This window comes from Nannospalax galili, unplaced genomic scaffold (genome assembly GCF_000622305.1).
Source record: "Nannospalax galili isolate Female #2095 unplaced genomic scaffold, S.galili_v1.0 scaffold541, whole genome shotgun sequence".
Lineage (NCBI taxonomy): Eukaryota > Metazoa > Chordata > Mammalia > Rodentia > Spalacidae > Nannospalax > Nannospalax galili.
The window spans coordinates 1349569-1371866 of record NW_008345054.1 but is presented as its reverse complement, the minus strand read 5'-3'; the positions used below and the strand labels follow the sequence as shown (position 1 = coordinate 1371866).

General features: G+C 41.4%; 1 protein-coding gene across 1 annotated transcript in view; it reads left to right on the top strand.

Annotated features, from left to right (window-relative positions):
- Positions 1 to 5404: 5404 nt before the first annotated feature.
- Positions 5405 to 22298, top strand: part of Ets1 (ETS proto-oncogene 1, transcription factor) — a 126633-nt gene continuing 109739 nt past the window's right edge. The window contains exons 1-2 of the mRNA XM_008841361.2: positions 5405 to 5472; positions 19284 to 19365. Of these exons, the coding sequence (XP_008839583.1) occupies positions 19297 to 19365 (69 nt within the window). The 5' untranslated portion in view covers positions 5405 to 5472; positions 19284 to 19296. The remainder of the gene's footprint in view (positions 5473 to 19283; positions 19366 to 22298) is intronic.

Genomic DNA, 22298 nt, shown 5'->3' with positions numbered 1-22298 from the left:
AAGTCACAGAACAACATGTTCATCCCAATTCCTATGGAACGGTCTGGCATTGGCCTAGAAGCAGGAGAAAATCTGAAGGGCTTCATATCAAACTGTGTGGGGTGGACAGCTTTTCAGTATGACATTGGATGAAGGGGAGTGTGGGTGGAGAGTCTTGGTTTCAAATCTATACCTCTCTTGTTTGCAGATGCTACAACCATATGCTCCTCTTGTCATTGAGAATGATGGTGTCCTGGAGCTAGATTGGCAGAGTGAAAAAATGAAAGATATTTTGAGAGAAAAACGATGGGTTGGGGTAGGAGAACAAAATGACAAAAAGTACAGAGAAGCAAACAGAGGTCAATGAAGGAGGTGGTGAGAGATGGGGCTTCAGTGGGGTAGAACATTCCACACTCTTCTACTATGTTGGAAGTCTCTGAATCTGTAGGTGCCAAAGGATGCTCAAAGGCCAGGATAGAGCAATATGAAGCATCTTTGACAAATCTTACCCAAGCTGCTTTGTAGAGGATCCACCTGGGGCCCTATGCCAAGCCCATTTCATATTGTAGAGAGGAAGTTCAAAGCAGAAAGTTGATGCTGGCAAGAATGGATGGTGCAACACATTCCAGGTCCTGGAAGGATGATGCCAGGAAGTTCATCTCTCCCCTACATAGGCTTTCTGGCACACACAGAAGGCAGAGGGGCCTGGGTGCCAGATGTGAACAGCACATGTGTGCCACTGTGGTTCCATCTGGGGCTCAGGACAGAAGCTTGGCTTTTGATCATGTGAAGGAGAGCGATTCCTTACAAAGTACAGGATAAGAAGTTCCAGAGCTAGAGTGTGACTAGACAAAGGTTCTCCATGCCTCACTTTCCTTTCATCTTATCTTGTGGGGCCTCTTCGGTTTTTGTGACAACTGTGCTTCTAATGATGTCTGGAGTTGCCTCCACTGTTTTGATATTTTGTCCAGACATTGCTTTTCTGTATACAGAGAGTCTTCCAAAGCACCAAAAGGGTTTTCCCCACCAAAGACAGGGAGGAAAAGACGAGATAATATGCAAAGTACCATAATTAATATTTCGTTTGTATTTTGTTAAATTTAATGATAATCTTTATTTCAGACTTAATTCTTTGATGTACAGAGTGGCTTAAAGAACCATTGCAAGTTGCTTGGACAGGAACTCCTGCATTTGACATTTTGGAGTGGAAGTGAGGGAAGATGGCCAGTGGAAGGGCTAAGATCCAATAAAGCAATGTTTCCGGGAATTGACTGCCTTCTCTTTAGGGGTTACTACCTTGCTCAGAGCTTGTTAGGATGAGAAAGGGGAAGGAGCTTCTTCACATAATCCGCAGCCATAGCTTGGAAGTCATTGCTCAGGAAACTCATAGATGCATCTCTACCTCAGTTATGTACGACTATATTGACCTCCATCACTTCAGCTAGGCAATAAAGAAATTTGTGAGAAACAAGCAGCTCTTTTCTGTGTAACTCTCTGCTACGGTTAGCTTTAATTGTCAACTTGATACAGCTGAGACTCACCTGGGAAGCGTCTCCATGAAGGATTGATTGCCCAGATCACATTGTCTTGTGGGCATGCCTGTGAGGGATTTTTGTTGAACTGGGTTCACTGAAGTGGGAAGACCCATCCTGAATGTGGAAGCACCATTTCATGGGCTAGGCCCTGAGCAGTAGAAGAGTGAAACGAGTCGAGCAGCAACACGCCTGTATCCACACCTCTCTGCACTTGACTGTGACTAGCTGTCTCAGTTTGTGCCTTGGAATTTTGAGCAAAGATAAACCCTTGTTCCCTAAGTTCCCCTTTTTGGTATTTTATCACAGGAACAGAAAGGGAATTAGGATACTCCACATGGGATCAAATAGTGTGCATGTCTCAAGATAGCTGGAATTTTAACATTTTTAGTTTAAAGTATATTGTGTTCTCAAATGAGGCCCTTCCTCATCAAATTAAGTATCTCAGGACACAAGAAAGATTGAGCAGTACTGCCGTCTCAGGTCTGTGCTGACACAGTCTCCCCTGTACTGTGATTTCAACAGCCCCGTGAAGCTGGCTGGAATCATTAACCAGTCTTGACTAAGGCTCTGGGAGTGTCATGTCATGAGGATGGTGTGCTGCTTGTCATTAGTTCAAGCCATCTTCCTTTGGGTTTCAGGTTGAGACACACCCAGTGTATGATGTGCTGGGGACCAAATGCAGGACTTTGTGCATGCTAGGCAAGCACTCTACCAGAGAGCCACATCCCCAGCCTCAGCTTATACCCTCTTCTAAAGGATAATTTTCCTTCTCCTGAGTCATCTATATGATCAGAACACTTTCTTACTATTAAGTCTATTTAACACTAATTTCTCCTTTGAGACAAAGTAATTTAAAAAATGGTTTATTTTTATTGTATGTGTATAGATGTTTTCCTTGCTTGTATATAAGGGTATCATGTGCATGAAATGCCTGCAGAGGCCAGAAGAGGGAGTTGGATGCCTTGGAATTGGAGTTATGGATGGTGTTAGCCACCATGTGGGTGCTGGGAACCCAACCTGGGTCCTCTGCAAGAGCAACCAGTGCTCCTAAGGACTGGGCCATCTCTTCAGCTCCCAGAGTAATATTTAAAAACTGTGGCCAAACACATATCACATAAAATTTACCATCATAATTACTTCATGTTCAACTCTATTTTTTGAGACAGTTTCTCTTTTGAACCTCAGCTTGCAGATTCAGCCAGACCAGCAAGCTCCAGGGGTTCTCCTGTCTCCACTTCCCAGGCACTGAGATTACAGGCTGCCACACCTGGCTTTTATATGGTGCTGGGAATTCAACACAGGTCCATGTGCTTACACCACAAGCATGTTATTGACTGAGGAGCTGGGGGCCCTTCCAGACTCCTTTTAACTGCACAGTTCTGTGGCAGAAAGTGTAGTTACTTGCTGTATGACCATCAGCACCTTGTACTGGCAGAACTTTTTCATTTTCCCTGTCTGAAACTCTGTCCCTTTTTACCCTAACTCCTCTCAACTCTCCATTCCTGTTAGCTTCTGTTGAATTTTCTGTCTATGAATGTCACTATTCTAAGTACCTCAAGTAGCTAGAATTATATAATATTTGTCCTTTTTCATATCTGGTTAATTTTATGTAGTACAATGTCCTCAAGGTCATCCATGTTGTAGCATGTTTCAGAACCTTCCTCTTAAAGGTTGAATAATATTCCACTGTATGTACATACCACATTTGCTAACCTGTTCATCTGTGGCTAAACATCTGGATTGGTTCTACCTTTTGATTATTAAAATAATATTGCTACGATCATTGGTCTACATGTATATATTTACATTCCTGCTTCCTGTTTTGTTGGCTGTGTGTATAGAAATAGAGTTGCTGGATCTGGTGATGCTAATGGTAATTCCATACTGGTTTTTCGCAGAGGCAGCACCTCTTACATTCTCCCCAGGAATGCACAAATGCTGTCAACATTATGCCACTGTTTTCTGTTCCTTGAGTAGTGGGAATACTCATGTGAAGTAGCATCTCATTGTAATTTGAATTTGCATTTCCCTAATGCTTAGCAACATTAGCTGTGTATTCACACATTAATCATTTATTTATTTTGGAGAAATGTCTACCAAATTGTTTTCCCACTTTTCCATTGAGGTAGTTGCTACTGAGTCATGATTGTTCTGGGTATATTTTGATGGTCCTTGTCAGATATGTGATTTATAAATATTTTTACATTCCGTAGGTTTCCTTTTAATGTTTTTCATAGTGTCCATTGATGAAGCCCGTCATCTTTTTTTCTCTTTTGTTGCCTGTGCTTTTGGTTTTCTATCCAAGAAATCATTAACAAATCAATTTTCATGTTGTTTCTTTGCATATTTTTCTCTATGAGTTTTACATTTTTTCACTGTGATGCCTAGATCTTTGATCCATCTTCTAATTTTCCAATACGGTTGGAAGTAAGAGTCTAACTTCATTTTGTTGTTTTGTATGTGGCTACCCATCCAGTGGTGTATTTCTGAAGATGTTGTTTAAAACAAAACTCCCTGTTTCGACGCTCATTTTCTAGGCCTGCTTTGCCAGCGATGGCTTCTTCTGCTTCACTGGAGTGGCTCTTGTGTACTACGATAGGTTGCAGCAGAGGGTAGAGCTAAGGTCCAAAAGGGTGACTGTACATAAACTCACTTAGACAAGTCCAGACTAAAGAGACCCTCAATAATTACACCATCTACTTTCCTAGGACAAGAATCAGAATCTGTTGGTTCCATTTTTCTCGTAAACACAGTGGTCATGACTGTAATTAGCTGTGATGAATTTCATTGACCATGAGCTCTTTAAGCTGGTCAGTGTGCTGGAACACACTGATTGGGCTGAAGAGGACAGGCTGGAGCAAGCATCCTTAGCTTCATAGACTTCTCTCACAGCCTTCTGGAGATGGCTGGCTTATGGATCTCTTTTCCCACAGAGATATGATCTGGTTAGATTTCTAGCACTGAGAACAGTGCCTGATGAAGACATTTATTAAGCTAAACAGATGGAAGCAAGAGAAAAGCATGGTTTGTCTTCCAAGCCATGTTAAAGCACAGGAGAGAAACACACACATTAAATCTTGCTTTAACCACAAGATCATCTGCACTGGGGCACTGTTATACCATGAAGGAGAAACATGATGACCTTATTCATAGCAATGAGATTTTGCTGAGACATTCTTATCATTGTCCTGATATGTGAAGCAAAAAGGCTGTATGCTTCCACCTGGAGTCACATCAACACTTTCATGGTGCTCACATTCTCTCAAAATGAGACATATACAAATAACCAAGGATGCCAATGTTCACCTACGGCAGGGGTCACCTGAAGGCAGCAGGGCCATGTAAGTTCACAATGGTGAGGATCCTGGAAGTCAGGCTTGGGTAACGGGGCACTTTAGCTTTACAGTTCAGAAATCCAAGCTTCCTATTTGGTCAGCTCTCGTCCACACCCAAGGAGGGTGATATAACATGATCTGGGTGAGCATTGCTCTGCTGAGGGAGTCGATCCATGTGGAGCAGGAACAGTTACATATCCAGTAGAGCATCAGTCTAATGCTTTAGGTAGCGTAAGGCAAAGCTAGCTCTCTTTTTGGCTCACTCCCTCCTCACTTTGCCCTTGCTCAGTTATATTTAGTTGAAGTATAACTTGGAGAATAAAAATAATAGGTGTGATTTGGCACTGCCCCAGTCAGCGACACTATTTACTCTCTCTTTCAACCACAGTGCCTGCCCTCTTGTCTTTACCCTGGTGCCAAGCACACTTGGAAGACCGCCTCTTCTCCAGCCTCCCTGGTGTGACCACACCCCCCTATTTCAGGAGGCAGCTCTATTAGGAGCATTATGGTCTCTGGATCCTCTTTAGCGGGAGCTGAGGATTCCGCAGGTAGAAGTTGGAGAGAGCTGCGGACTGCTCACTTTATTCTTCAACCAGTCTCTCCGGCAAAGTACTAAGTGAGGGGTGAGTTTCTGCTGAAAACTTTTCACTTCCATTTTCCTTTTCCTGTCCCCCCCGCCCCTTGTGGAATTAAAGGGTAAATTAATGGATACTTTAAGGACAAAAGCAGATTTCTTTTCCTCTTTTTACCTTTCTATATTCATGTATTCAATTGTTTAATAATATTTTTTAAAACTATTTCCTGGCCTCATTAGATTAGCTTAAAATCAACACTCTCACTTTTTTCCAAAAGCAAAATCACTTACGTTGTAGATCCCTGTAAATGACATGTCAAAATTCCAATATCCTTTGCAGACTGGAGACTTGCAGAGAAATCAAACTGTAGTTCCCCTTAGAATTTTCCTTTTTCCTCCTTCATTCTTAGTCTATTGTTTTGTCTTCCCCCCACCTCCCTGGCTAGTAACTTAATGAATTCCTTCTATAAAGAGGAAATTGCTACAGGTTGGGACCTTGCAAAGGCAAGCCAGCCTAGTGGGCTGTTTGTACTACCTTGCCTTGTGACCTAAGATCTGCAAGGACATACCAGTTCTTTGCAAGGCCCTGTAGGTCGGTGGATGGGCGGGGGGCTCTCTAGTCAGAAGGGGCTTTCTTCCCTGCCCTGAGGGGCTGGGTCCCAGCACTGCTCTGGGAGGTAGTGGGGGTGAGGCAATTCCTCTCCACTTGCTGGTAGCTGGTATCTGGTTGTCTGCACTGTGTGTAGCTTCTCTGTACTGTAAAAATGTGCTACCACCTTTCTATCCCAAGCTTCCCTTCTTTCCTATCCTTTTCTCTCTTTTTTTCATCTCAGGGTGGTTTTCCTTCTTACTTTGTATCATTGCCTAGAACTGGGTGAGAAAAGGTATTCGTTCAACAACAGGAAATTTAGATCCTGAAATGCTCTCTGGCAACTCCTTTTTGATTTGTAAAATTACTGACACTTTAACTCTTTCACCAGCTATGGTCTGGATTGCTTCACCTTTTTATTCAGAGAGAGACCCCTTTGCTTGGCAGGCTTGGATTACACAGGGCAGGCTGGGTGGCCTGTATTCCTCTAGGTGACCTGGTGTTCCAAAACAGAGGCAAATCAGAGCTATAATGGGTTAATGCCTGGGAAGTGCTTTGAAGATGAAATGGTCTTTTCATGTGTTCGGGTATTGTAGTTATTAATATTAATATTTGAAGAAGCATGCTGCTTGTAAATCAACAAGTTCATCCTTGCCAACTCAGTAGTGGAATAACAAACAGCCCAGGGGCCGCGAAGCCTCTTCCGTCCTGGTTCCTGGTTCCGCAGCAGAGGATGTGGGAAGCCCAGTGTGATTACCGGCTGGGGCTCTTAGCCTTACTGGCTTCTTACACCCAGGTGCTAGTTGCTAAAGGTGCCAGGAGGGGCTAGAGCAGAGTCTGGGGAGGCTGGGGAAGTAGGGTAATCCTCCAACAGCTGGCCGTCTGTGACCTTGGAGGATCTACTGAGCCCACACCCCCGCCAGTTGCTAATTCCAGGGGAAGATGGAGTTCAAAGGCCAGGAGGGTCAGAGCTGGATTCTGGAGTCCACAAAGTGTATGTGCACTTGGGACTTTATGGGAGATTGCGTTTGTAACCAAAAAGGGATGATGGAATAAACGCGGTGTGCTTCCTTTTCTTTATCTCTAAAATGCATGTAATTATTTGTGGCCCACCTAGTTCACAAAGAGGAGAGTTTAGAAATAAACCGTGTAGAGCTTTGAAAAATAAAAGAGTAATAGGGCCAGGGCAGTCAGAGGGAATGCTCTTAAGAAAGCTGGGTGTGTGGGTGCAGGTCCTTAGGGGAGGGCTTGGCAAGGCAAAAAAAAAAAAAAAAAAAAAAAAAATGATGAAGACATACCTGGCTCAAGGTTTTCTGTGGTGACCCACTCAGCTTCATCGTGTTGGCAAACTTCTCACCCTAGGGTTCTGCAGGACCTGACTTTTTAAAAAATTGTTTGACCGTTCCATGCATTTATATATGAGTCCCCCCCCCCCCCACATCCCATATCTTTTTCTTACCCTTTCCCTCTCCTACTGGAACCCTTCTCAGTAAGTCTCCCCCCATTTTCATGTCTTCTTTTTGTTTGGAGGTTTTGTGATTTTATTTATTGGTGATCATATTATTTTCCCCAATAACAATTGTCCTTTTCTAATTACATTCAAATTTCTCAGTTGTTAACATGAAAAAGTAGAAGAAATGGGTACACCCCAGAAATTGGGGCTCCTTTTCTTTCTCCTCCCCTTTCCGTCCCTCCCTTCCTCCTTTTCTCCCTCCCTCCTCATCCTTCCCTTCCTCTCCCTTCTTTCTTCTATGAAATTTAAAAGCATTTGAATGGCAGTAATGTGGTAGATAGCAATTTAATGGCATTTGAGGCAACTCTTGTTTTTTCAGTCCTAAAGAAATTTAGATGTGGAGATTCATGTCACATTTTTTTATAATCTCCACAGCTTCCTTATCTCTACTGAAATGTAGCTTTACAGGACTCTGTCTTCTAACCTAACTGACCCCTTCAACAGAGGCAGGAGAGCGGTCTAATTTACTGAGCTCTTGCTCAGTGTGTTTCACAGGTGTTCTTCATGGACAACTTCATTTAAATCAGCAGGGCAAGTTCTGATGGAATCCTGATGGGGATCTAGAGAACGTGATGCAGTTACCGACTGCAGTTACCAGAAGCCAAGAAGTCTGAGACACTTAGACAAAGCTGGTCTGGATTTTTCTAGGTATATGGGAGGATAATGTGAATCAGGCTTATTCTCCAAAGGTGAATTTGTAAGTTAACTATTCATTGTTAAGAAAGTTGTTGACGCTGAAGGAAGACCACAGGTGGTTTGCTTGAGTGAGTAAATCACCCTTGTTGTGATGATTTTTAGCTGTTTCTTCTCTGTACGCAGCCTCGGTTGTTGAGGGCTCAGAATATATGTGTAAGAAAAATGTAAGTTCATAAGATTTATTTCAGAAAGCAATATTTTGTGGGAAAAAGTTGAAAATAAAAGAGAATATAATTTTTAAATGTTGCAATACATTGTGCATACTTTCTGAGTTCAAATGACACAAAAAATTGTCTCTAGAACTGAGGGAAGGATGCTTAAGTGTTTTTTTTTTTTTATCTTATTTTCTTCTCAAAGCAAAAGATGATAGGTTTAATGTTGTTCCAGTGGCCAAGGCTCAGGTACAGCTCTAGAACATTCAGGGACAGCCTAGACAGCATTCTTTGCTGGAATAAAGCAGGGAACTTTTAGTGTCAATGTCAGGAGTATATCTTCTGTGAGGAAAAGATTAAAACATTTAAAAATTTTTTCATTTAAAAGTAGTTTCAGATGGACTAAAATTTGCAAGAACAAGTAATTCCTGAAAAGCTTTGGGTTTAAAAAAATATGGCAAGCCAATCTTCAAAATCATCTTTTATGTCTCTGGATGGTGGTCTCTAAATGACCCCTGTGGAAGGGGAGAGTCCTATAGCCAGTCTTTTCTCCCTCCTGGCAAGATCTCCCTGTATTTCTCTCCCTGGAACTCCTGGACTCAAGGGATCCTGGCATAGACCACACAGCTGGCTTCAGCTTGTTGAGGTAGGTTAAGAGGCTAAAGAACTAAAACCAGGGTGTCTTGAGAAAGACAGAATCCGTGGTAGCTGTGACCGTAATCTGTCAGGAAAGACCCAGAGGCTCCTATGTCCTAAGATGGGCGGTTCTTCCTGGCCAGCTGTGCCCAGCACCTAAGACTACTGATATCCAGTCTTGGCACAAGTTGACTTCCCCTCTGTCCCTGTGTAGCTCTGCCTCCTTAGCACTCAACTTGTTAAAAATGCTCCAAAGTATGATCAAGTGAGCCTCAGTCGGTGTGTCAGTGTCACGTGATCATGCCCGAGCCTGAAGCATGCTTTGTTACCCGATCTGGGAGTTTCATACGTTCTTCATAGTTTAGGTGGCAGTGCTTAAGAGCACAAGCAGCGACAGCTACAGAAGCACGAAGATGGACGTCCCAACCAACCAACCAACCCTCGCAGTGCTTTCCAGAGCAGCGCGCTAACTTCTGTATATTTACGGCTAGTTGCTACACGTGTTACCCCACAAAAGCTGACCATTTATATAAAAAAAGATGTTGGTTCAACTCAGCAAGCTGCAATAGTTCCCAGTACTGCAATGTTTCCACGAGCTTTGTGGGAGCTGCAAGAAAAATGCTTGCTCCTTGGGTTTATGCATAACAATGGTGCATGGTGACTGCCTTTCATTAAAATTTGCAACTCCTCTCTCCTGAAAAATTCTTGACTAAGGACACTGTGCCTATGATCATGAGAGGGGATCTTTTTTGATGATTAAATGCCATCTTTAGAAAAAGACATGAAGATTTAGACCATGGGAGTTCTATTCTAGGTTTTCCATTCCTTTTCCCTCCACAAGGTCTCAGTATATAGCCTTGGCTGGTGACCAGGAACTCACTTTGTAGACCAGGCTGGCCTGGAACTCAGAGAGCTGCCTTTACATCTTGAGTGCTGGAATTAAAGGCATGTGCTACCATGCCTGGCTACATATAATTCTTAAATAAGTAACCTCTGTGGCCTTGGGCTATAAAAATAATACTAATGTAATAAAGGTATAACTACTAAAACTCATCTTTATTACTAACGAATTCCAGGCAGTATTGGTAAATAGCAAGACTATGATTTATTGACCATTTTTGCCATGTACAAGAAATGCTGCAAAATATTATTTTATATAACCCTCTTTAATAATCCTCAAAGGCTTGGCATGATTATCTCCCTTTTATAGTTGAAGAAACGAAGGCTACGAGGCTAAGAAATTTGGCCATGACAGTACTCTCAGGAAGGCGCACTGGGTCTGCTCACAGTATGGTAACTCGAAGGCCTTGCTAGACACCTCAGCTCTCTCGCCTTAGCTCATTGAAATAAAAATCAACTGATTTGATGAGTATTTTTCCAGGCCTTAAAGTCATTGACTTTGCAAAACCTCTCTTTATAGCAGACCGCCAGAAAGCTGTTAAACGTTATGCTGGGAAATTGGATCCTTACAATTTGGGCAATAAAACAAATGAAACTCCACCACGAAAATTGTAATCAGACATAGCCCAAGATGTTGCTGCCAGATTTGAGAGATCTAAGTCAGCTGGTGTCCTTTAATTCAGTTTGAGGGGCAATACTAAAAGTATCTGGTCCCCTTTAGTTCCCTCAATCTCTCTATTTATGGCATCACTCAGTTTGGTTGAGAATACCTTCAGAGCAAGACCCCCGAGTTAAATTGTAGATTCTAAATGCAGTCCAGACACTATGGGTTGAAAAAATTTATTTAAAATTCCAGCCTCTTGAGGGATTTCTTTAGCAGTAACCATTGAGTGAGAGTTGATATTTTCAATCTTGTAATCCTTCTTTGGCTTTGACTTGGCCAGGAAAATGTTCCACTCTAACCTCTAATACATCCATGGTTGTGAAGAAAGAGTTCACGTCATTCTTCCACACTGTTCTTTCTCAGCTCCATGTTCTAAGTGTAAAACAACTGTGGTTTATTCCGTTATTTATCAGAACTTGGTTGGTCCATAGTTCCGGAGCACATGCGAAGGTCAAATGTGATCATTTGTTGACTATCCTGGTTAAACACTGGATTGAGGAACAATAGCATTAGTGCACAGTGAAGCCACTTTTATTATGAAATACTCCCACAGGTAAACTGGATAACCAGAAGCAGCTGATTGCTAATTTCTGACAAGTTTTAGAGACTAGGGTTTGCACTGTTCTAGTTCAATTTGCATACTGCCAGAGGGGGCAGGGCTCAGCAGAACTTTAATGCCAGTTGTTAACAGTGCATTCCAGCAGTGTGATCCTAAGATGCTTTTACTATCCAGAAGGAATGCAAAAATCATCTACAAAACACCTCTTGCTTCCTAGAAGGCCACGGTGTTCCAGAGTAAAACCACCTTTTATCCTTCACCAGCAGACATTAGTCACCTGTGCCCTGAAGAAGGACAAAACAATATATTATTAAATATTATTAAATACCGTGACATGATTCCATTTTAGTATTGTAGGAAAGATTAGGATCTATTCATATAGAACTTGGAAAATGGTATGCTTAATTAGAAATTTGGAGAGGGAAATAGGAGATGGATATGAGTCCATTTAAGAAAGGGTTAGGGATAATTACCAGTAAAGGTAAGGAGAAAGAAGACATGTTAATTATACTGAGTAGCTGCTGCCTCTGAGCTTTGTGAAAGAGTAGGTGACAAAAACTCAGGAGGAGGGGGGGAGCACATAGAATTCAGAACGTGGTCTTTATTGGTCAATACCACCACTTAAAGTAAGATGGAATGTTTAGTACTATAATGATGGGATCCTTACTCAAGAAAACAAGGGTCTTTGTAAGCAGAGAGACCACTTTCAACTCTAACCAGCTCCCTCTCTTCCCTCTCCCTTTCTTTCTCCTTTTGTCTCTACATAACAACAAAGTTTCCTCAGATAGGGGTGAAGAATGTTACATTATCTGAATGTGAACTTTCTTAAATTTGATTTTTTAAAGGATTGACCATGGTAGCTTTTGTTGTACTGACAAATCAGGGGAGATATGAACTAAAATGACTTGAGAAATACCATGGACTATTTGTGGGAATCAGGAAATGATGGGTGGACAAAGTATCAATGTGGTACACAAATTAGGTTAGAGATAAATATCTTGTTTGGGGCTAGAGAGATGGCGCAGTGGTTAAGAGCGGGCTGTTCTTTCAGAGGACCCCAGTTCATTCCCAGTACCAATATGTTAACAACAGTCTGTACCTCCAGTTCTAGGGGATCTGATGCCCTCTTTTGGCCTCCACAGGCATTTCATAACACGGGTGCACTTACATACACACAGGAAAAACACTTATACACATAACACATAAAAATAAATAAGTAAAAATATAATCTTGTTTCTGGTTAACATTTTTTTAAATGTCCTTTGATAGTATTCATATACCTGAGCCCCTCTCTGTTGTAGTTAACATTTAAGAAGCCTGAGTTCTAGCATGGCAAGTGAACACCCTTCATCATAGGTAGTGACTTAGTTTTGTCCCAAAGAGATCTGCATCCTCTTGGATACAGCTCCAGCACTATCCTCACACAATCAACAAACGCACATTGAATGATTGTCAAGTACCATCTAAAAAGACATGGTCTTTTCTTTCAAATAGACCAAGACTGAAGACCTAAGGACAACAGAGTATCATATCTTTGTTGCATTTTAGTGTCACTCATAGGAGGAAGATCAGGATGATCATAGAGTTTAGGAACCTTAGAGGACGCTTCCTGGGAGAGATGATATTCTAAACCTTTCAAAATATATCTATATGGTATAGTCAGACCTCTGTTTCCATTCAACCTGCTGTAAATCAAAACTGTTCTCAACATATTACATCAATGTTGAACATCTGCAGACTTTTTTACCTTGTAACTGTCAATTAAAATGCATTACAGGAGCTGCTGAAATAGTACTTATATTGTGTTTGGTATTGTAAGTAAGGTAAAGGTGTTTTAAAGCATATAGGATGTTCATAGCTTCCATGTAAAACTTTGGCCACGTGATTTAAGGGACTTGAGTATCAGCAGCAGATTTTGGTAGTCTGGATGGAGAGTGCATGAATTAGTTCCTCACAGGTACCAAGGAATGACTGCATTCAATAATAAAAGAATTCAAGGCCTATATACTGAATATTTAAAAATGCAGTCTTGATAATATGGTTGTTGGTTTGAGTCTGATTAAGATGCTTCTGTTTAGAGTGGGTTCCTTTTAAATGTCCAATTGTTGACAGGAGAAATGCTAATTGTAATTTGATCAAACTTTGTATGGCTTTCCAAGAGAAAAAGATCTGAAAAAAAGCTAGATACATTTTGTCACAGCGTCATTCATTTTTATATCCTGTATGGTAATCTTCATACACGCATAAGTCTTATTCATGATAAGATTAGGGTGAGTTAAAACTCAGAACACAGTGCCAGCCTGAGGTTGTCTCTTATTTTAGCACTGGGGGAGGTGAAGGCAGGAAGATCAGGGATTAGACATCTGGGCTACATAGAGAGTTCCAGGCCAGCCTGGGCTATACAAAAAGATGCTGTCTTTGTAAAAAAATTGATATTTTTATCAGTAGCAATATAATTTTTGCTTATCTATTACAGGATGCAGTTTATTAGTAAATATTAAAATATAGAAGACACACATTGTCCAAATAATACTTTCCTTTTAGGCATTTACTTAGGAATTAAAAATATTTTAGAAAGCTCTATAATGACAAAGAATTGGAAATAAAGCAAATGTGCAACAGTAAGGGGCTCATTAAAAAAATACAAGATGTGTATTTAAGCACCCAGATATTTTAGCAATGGATGATTTTAGAGTATCTGAGTTTTTAAAAATTTGCAACAAATGTTATTTTGTTAAAAAATAATTTGAAGAGATTTGTCTATTTATTTTGAAATGGGTCCTCGTTATGTAAGCCCAGGCTGGCCATGAACTTACTATACTCCTGCCTTAACCTTTTGAGTGCTGGAATTATATGTGTGTTGCCACCACAGTGGACTGGAAATAATAGGAAATTCAAAGTGTAGTTTACCAGGTTATTTACTTAATGACATAGGTTTCCTTTAAGAGCAGGTCCCTTAAAACTAAAAACCATGACTAAGCTGGACTTGGTGGTGCATGCCTTTGGTGTCAACACTATGGAAGCAGAGGCAGGTGGATTTCTGTGAGTTTGAGGTCAGCCTGGTCTACATAGTAAATTCTGGACCAGCCAGGGCTAGCTACACAGTGAGATCTTGTCTCAAAAAAACCCCAAACAACCAAAAAATAAAACAAAACAAAAAAACCCTTGACTGATATTATGTTATCTAGAGAGAATCAAGCAGGGCAGAACTGTATGAATTGGATTCTGCCCTGATTGAGGACTGTATCTTCCAGATCTCCTATTATTTAGTTGTCTTGACTTTACAGATACCTCTTGCTCCCTAATCTTCTCTTTACTTAGTGTGTCACTCCACCCATCTACCCTGGTGAGACTTAGGTGAGAGGGACTGTCAGTCTGCTGAGCCTAGGAGGGTTGCAAGGCCTCTGGAGGAGGAAGTTGAAGTGGCCACATAGTACAGGGAACAGAACTCTATAGAGGAAAATGGGAAACTAGTTCTACAAGGTTTCATTGACTACGAGACACTCCCATAAGCCAAACCTTTTAGTCAGGTCTGGCTGGGCCAAGTGACAGTGAGGTCTCAGTCTTCTTCCTCATTTGAAAGGGGGACTGACATGAGCTGCAGGCTGCGTGTAAGTTTTCTAACTTAGACTCTGATCCTCAGCACTTATGTGTGCGCTAGCCACTTGCAAAGACTGAGTGACCTGGGGGAGGTGAGGCAAAGGAAGAAGGAATAGATTAAATAAAGCCTACTCTGGGGAGCTTGAATTCTAATGAGGTGGGGCTTGGAGGAGGTGATAAGCAGCTAAGTCTCCCAGTGGCCAGTGCAGCTACTTGCATAGGGCAGAGGGAGAAAGGCTTCTTAGGTAAGGTGGCATTACATAAATAGCCGCATGAACAGAAGGAAGCAGATTCTGCTTAGAGATGGACACGGAACAAAGTCATTTCATGTATTTTTTTAGCCAGATCTGTGATCTATTCAGATTCTCCAATTTGAAAAATGAATGCATTCCCATCTGATCCATCTTTTCCTTTCTTAGTCTTATGAGAACAGTTCATCCATCCATCCATCCACCCATCCATCCATTCATCCATCCACAGATTCAAAAACAATCCGTTTCTGTCATGCAGAGTGAAAAAGACATGATGCCTACCTTCAAGTAGTTCAGAATTTAGTGGAAGAGATAAGTAGAAACAGATGTGGGTAGACCAGTATGGTGAGTGCAAACAATGTGCAGATAACATGCTGGAGACTTTGGGAAGGAGCCACAAGTCCTGGCTGGGGTAAGAGTGGCTGAGTGAAGGGTGGAGGCAGCGAGGTCTTCTGAGACCAGCTGAAAGCCTCCAGGAGGCTGTTCCTGAGGCACCTGAGGGTGGAGGGCATTACCAGTAGTAGTGGACCTCAAGATGGGCAGGGGAGGGAGAACCATCAAGTTCATAGTGCAGGTCAATGGATGATTCACTGGGGTCCTGTGGGCTAAGGAGATGGAGGTAATGTGGAAGGCTGGGTGCATGAGCTTGGAAGTCTCAATTCATTGGGCTGCATCTGCTTTGCCACTTGGATTATGTTGGTTCCATTGAGGAGAATTTAGCTATGCATGATCTGCTGTTGCTAAGTGTTCAAATCATTTCTACACTCAGACAGGTCTCAGGGCCGCTTCTCAGCTGGGGAGAAAATCTTAAACTCACACAGTTGTTTTCTATTTAAGTAATATACATGTGCAAGGCCAAGACAAAATGTTCAAGTCCAGCTGATGTTCAAGCAGTTGTCATGTGGGAGGGAAGTCTCTTTGGCCAAAAAGCCAAGGGGAGAAAAAAACAAGCTCGAACACAGAAAACTCCAAACACTTCTCTTACATCTTCAGAAAGGGCTTAGACCTCCAGCAGCTGTTTTGTGTCATAATCTACAACTTGGAAGAGGACAGGTCCTTTTTTTCTTTCTCCAAAAAAATAATGAAGCAGCAATCCTTTTCTGTCCCAGAGTTATTTCCTGAGATGAGAGCCCTTGAGATCTCTGGCAACTCCCTCTTTTCAGTTTCCTCCCTGGGCAAAGGGCTTTTCCCCAGGGGAAGTGTCATTCATGTTGTGGAGAGTATGGTCCAGCACAGAATGCACCAGATGTTCGGCCAGAGGTTTCCTCCCTCCCTCCATCAACTGGAAGAGAAAACATGTTTCCACTGAACCACTTTCCAAGTGTGTTGCTATGAGGGGGCATGCTGTCTGGCGGGCAGACAGAAACTCTTGGTGTCTTTGAGCTGGGCTCCAGGACACTGCTGCCAATTCCCAAAGTCCTTTCTCTTACAGATGTGTAAGTAAACTAGGCCTGCAGAAGGTCCTTTCCTGCTTGTGGGAGTCTAGATGATTCATAGAGCCATGTGCTCACACCTCACTCTGTGCAATCTTCCATGATTTCCTATTCCCTGTGTTCTGCAGAACCGGCCCCTGCTTATTTTTTCCATATTTTTGGCAAACTACCGATCATGATATGTTACAGTTACACGTGGATCTGTCTTCTCCATGGCCTGAAGCTATAGCCTTTTAACCCTGAGTCTGGTAGAAGCCAAGGCCTAGGAGGTCAGGAATCTGTATTTGTTTGCTAGTGTGTCTCAAGGGCCCACAACATGCTTGGTACATAGTAGGCACATAGTATTATTTATTGACAGAATAAGTAAATTCCCAATAAAGGAAGCCTGCTGTCTAGTTGCTGAATGAGGAACAGACCTGATGGACAGAGGAGATCTGTGGTACTTTTTAGAGGGAAATCAGCAGGTTGAATAGCTCTTGTGAAGCAGCATTCTTTCTTTCATGCCTGGACATTTAAAAATTAATTTTCAGGTAAAACACACAGAATTATTTAGTGGGGAAAGGGCCATTGAGCTCCTGGACACTATTCTCACAACATGTGGTCAGGACAGACCTGTTCTGTGCTGACCTGTGTTGTGTGGACCTTGTTCCTACTCCATAAGTATCCAGCTCAGAGACTGAGACTGGGTAGCTGTTCATTAATTTTAGCAAGAAACACTGAATTGACACCCACTGACAAGTGGTAACAATAGCCTTTTCTTTTAAAAAATTATTTTGTGTTTATGAAAGTTTTGCCTGCATGAGTATAAGTATACCATGTGTGGAAGACCTGCAGGGCCAGAAGAAGACACTGGATCTCCTGGAACTGGAGTTATGGACAGTTGTGAAACCACCATGTGGGTGCTGGGAACTGAACCCCCAGTCCTCTGCAAAAGCAGCAAGTGCTCTTAGCCACTGAGCCAGCTCTCCAGCCCTGCAATGTACTTCTACCATTCAGTCCCACCCACTGGGGTGTGTGTCCTAGGGCCTTGTGGTACAGTGGGGTGGATGCCCTAGGAACCGCAGATGAACTCTTAATGAACACAGCCTAGCTACCTAGATTGCTTAGTTAATTAATTTTTATTTAATTAATTTTTGTTAATGTTATTTGGGCTGTATTGAACTTTGAAGAGAAAAGATATCTTAACAAGGCAAAGTACTTCAAAACAAAAAAATCCAGAGCTCTGGGTTAGGTTCTGCCTTATAAGCCTTGTCCTTGATTGATACTAGTGGCTAAGTGGGTGAAGTTGTTAGTACAATTTTGTATTGCAAAGCCTGTTTAGCTGTATCATGTAGATATACTTTATGTGAAAGTAGATCTGTCATTCTTCATCATGTGCTATCAAGATAGTGAACCAGAACTGCAAATTGAACATAAAACCTGTGATGGCTAATCTTGATTGTTAAGTTGACCTAACTGGAAAGAAGAAACCTCAATGGAAGAATCGCCTCCATCACATTGACCTGTGGGCCTGTCTGTGGGGTATTTTCTTGATTGCTAATTGATGTAGGAGGGCTCAGCCCACCGTGGGCGGTACCATCCCTAGGCAGTTGGGTGGACCTGGGATGTATAAGAAAGATAGCTGAAGGAGAGCCTGGGAAGCAGTAAGCAGTGTTCCTCCATGGTTTCTCCTTCAGTTCCTGCTTGAACTTCTGCCTTGACCTCTCCGTAAGATGAAATAAACTCTGTCCACCCCAGGTTGGTTTTGGTCAGTGTTTTATCACAGCAATAGAAAACAGACTAGAACAAAACCCATCTTAGTACTTTCTATTTTTCTTGAAATATGTTGATTGTTTTAAGTGTACACAGGAATGGAGAGAAAGACAGGTAGTAACTTGAATGCAATGAGTTGAAAGGACACTTCCTAACAATAGGGATTCATTCAGCCTCTGAATGATAGGCCTAGAAATGTAATCTAAATCTCCTAAGAAAGGCATTTTTTTTTTTCTGTCTTTTTGAGACAGGGTCTCCTTGTATCCCCAACTGGCCTGGAACTCACTATGTAGACCAGGCTGGCCTCGAACTCACAAAGATCCCCCTGCCTCTGCCTCCCAAGTGCTGGGATTAAAGGCTTGTGCCACCACGCCTGGCCTGAAAGGCATATTTTTATGTGCAGTATTGAATTTTTGAAAGTGTGTGAACTTGTATACTCTAGAGAGCACTCAGGTCAACAGAAATTTTGACATATCAATGATCTTCCTGATGACTGGCAGTTAGCTGGAAAATTCCTTCAAGCTAGAACATTCTGTAAACATTCTTACCATTCGGTCCTCCAAGAGAGATAATAGCTCTCAACAAGAGTTATTTTCTAGCCCTTCTCCTGATACCAGACGAATTTGTCCAGTCTCTTTGCCTGGTTGGAGATGGGGGTGGAGGGAGCTCTTCAGGGAAGATTTTTCCATTTTTATTTTCTCTAATTCAGTTTCTATGTAGTCCTTCATTAATTGCTATTCTGTATTGAATTCTTGTTATGTGCCAGGAATAGGCAGAAACAGGTGATAAATGAATGAAGATCTTATTTTGAAAGATATGATTTGGTTCCAGTCCAGAAAGTTTCAAGTTACCCTTTATAGACCCTGTCACTGCATTGTCTGCAGCACATAGAGTCTGTGACCCAGGCTGCCTGACTATGGCTGGGGTCTACCTCACTGTGTCCCTCGGGTTGGTCACCTACTTTCTGAATTCTGTTTACTTCTTTGCCTCACAAAGAAGTGAACTTAGTTGTTCCTAGGGAGACACCTAGGTCTAGGACTCAGATGCTTTGGGGGGATTCATGTCCCTATATCTGTGTGTAGCCAGTGGCTCAGCCAACACTTTCTCCTGCACAGGTGCCACAACAGAATGAGCTACTTTGAGGATTCTGCCCTGGGCAACCCTGCCGTTTACTCAGTATCTCGTCCTGCAGTGATGGTGAGTGGTGGTCTCTTCCCTGCCTCCCTTGGGTGGCCAACCTTCTACTCCTTACCCTCTGCCTCTGGACACATGGAGAAGCCTGGGGTACAGCTTTGAATCTTTTGGAGGAGCTTTATTGTGGGATTATTTATTCTTCATAAACATAGAAAGAATTCTGAGACACATGGATGTGTAGAAGATCTTTAGTTTTAGGGAATGTGACTCAAACATAGCTCACAGTTCAAACCAGTTGATTGTGACTGTTCAGTTCATTTGGCAAAGATTTTTCACATATTCATGTGTCTTAGCTCTATTCATGTTAGATTTTAACTTATTTGGGACTAAATAATACAAGCTTTCTGATTAGGAAGCTGGAAATTGAAATTTAACTAAAATGTAATGACAATTGTAAGGAAAATTTTCATGAATCTGAAAGAAACATAAAAAAAAATAACTTTAAAATAGGTCTTGAAAAAAGTTTTTGCCAATAGGGAATAAGACTCTTGTCTAGGCTATATGCTGATTTGTAGAAATACTTAGATACATTGCTTAAAAATTTTGCTCTGAAAGATCTTATATTGCTGCCAATATTAAAAAAATCAAAGAAGAAGAAAAATTAATGTGGTAATGGACTAATAAGCTTATTGTTTATTCTTAGTACATTTATGGGTTTAAACAGACACTGGCCAACTAGAGCTCTTTTTTTATTTTTAACTTTAAAAAAAATTATTGAGAATTTCACACATGCATATAAGGTGTTTTAATCAAATCCACACCCCCCACTCCTTCCCCTCCAACTCCTCCCATAGCTTCCATCACTTTATCCTAACAACTTTGTGTACTCTTTTTTTTTTAAATTTTTTTATGGGGCTTCTTGCTACTCTAACATTCCCCTCTCTGAAGAGGTAACCCTAAAATCTTTTAGGGATTAGATAAGAGCTCCCAAACACTTTTGACATTTTTGGCCTTTGGAACAGAATATGTTGCTAAGAGGCCCAAGGACAATTAGACTTTTAGCCAAGAAACTGGCTACATTACTTTGGGGTCTTTTTACCCTAACTGTCTAGCCAGTTCCTACCTCCTATTCTTATCACACCATCCCCTGAAGAGGTTACCCAAATTGCTGATAGGGAATCAGGATGCAGACTGCTCTGGCTTCTTCCATGCTGAACAGGGATGCAGGGTGAGACAATTGGGGTACCCCTTCAGTGGGTCTGTCTAAAAGACTGCCAAACTGCATGACTCTTATCTGTAGAGGGAAAAGAAAGTCCTTGAATCATGAATAGGAGATGTGAAGGAGACATAAAGGCGAGAGTAATTAGCATTACAAGTTCTAGATAGGGAACTAGAAAAAAGTCAGAACAGGGCAATTTTCAAATGTTCGTATGAGAGTCCATTGGAATTTCTTGACAAGGGCTTCTAAAAACATCCCTCCATTGGGTTCTTCCTCATTTTTCTTTTGTCTGCCAAGGCTGGACTCAAGAGTGATAGACTCAGGATTTGTTTTCAGGCACTTTGATAGCTGTTGTAGTAGCTAGAATCAGTGTCAGTTCCCTCACAAAGGCTTCTAGATAGGGGGAGAAAACAAAAGTCATCATTTTAGAACAACAGTGGGTTGTCTCCCTTAGCTGCAGGTGGGCACTACAGTATTGTAGACCAAGATTTGAAGTCTTACGTCTGAGCAGCACTTTGTGATTAAAAACAAAATCATCAATGAGAAATAATTGTCTAAATAACATTTTATATGGACTTAAGTCTAATGTCTGGGAAGTGTAATCCCTTGATCTCTTAAAGAAATATACTGATCACTTTAATCTTTGGTTATACTTTCCTTTTTGGTGTTTAAGACCATACAGTAAATAAACCAATTTATTTTTACACTTAAGGTTCTTCGAGGATCTGTTCCTCAGGGGTCACATGGGCTTGGGAGGAGCCCCTGTCTCCTTTCTTTTACCATTTCCATCTATGTGAAGATAAGTCAAAGGTCCTACTCAACCATGGCTGGCTTCACTTGGAAGCATGGAGGAAATGTTTTCTCTGAGTTTACCATCCTCTTTGTAGACTGGACACTATCTGATGGGGTCTCCATGGCCTCCCTGAACAGGAAGACAGGTGACTCAACACAGTTACAGGAGAGCTTTTTTTTTTTTTTAAAAAAAAAAAACATTTGTTTATTTATTTATTTTATATTTATGAGTGTTTTGCCTATATGTATACAAGTATACCATGTGTGAACAGTGTCCATGGAGGCCAGAATAGGGTGTTGAATTTCCTGGAACCAGCTACTGATGGTTGTTAGCTGCCATATAGGTGTTGGGAACTGAACCTGGATCCTCTGCAAGAACAGCCAGTACTTTTAACTGCTGAGCTTTCTCCAGGCCCCCCAGAATTTTTTTTTTTGACTTTTGCCTTTGACTATGTCCCTGCCTGGGTTCTGTGTAGGTTTTAGCACTGACACCTTTAAATTGACCAGGACCTCTTAATCTAATTGCATCTGAATTGTTCGTAATGCTTTTCTTAGTCTTAAAAAAAAAGAATTGCTCAAAAACTAATATATAGGTTAACTCTTCTATTAACTGGTTTATAGTAGCATGTACTACCCTAAAAAGTAGAGTCAAGGAAAGGTTTAGACCATAACAATGTTTAAAAACAAATCCTCAATGCATAAGTCCAGGAGTCACTCATGTTTGCTTAGTAGCAACTGCCGAGAGATTTGTTGTCAATTAAGGCCACGGAAAGTGCTGGAGAAGTTTTCAAGAAAGTGCTGCTTTTCACAGAGATAATGTCATTGAAGGTCAGCAAAAGTACACTCCATTTTTCTTAAAATGATACTGTAGAGATTTGTTTAAAATTGTAAAATTGTGATTCCAGAACAAAATATATCATTGACATGGAAGAGAAAATTTAAAGTCAATTCATCTTAATTCTTTTTACTGGCATTGTAATGAAAA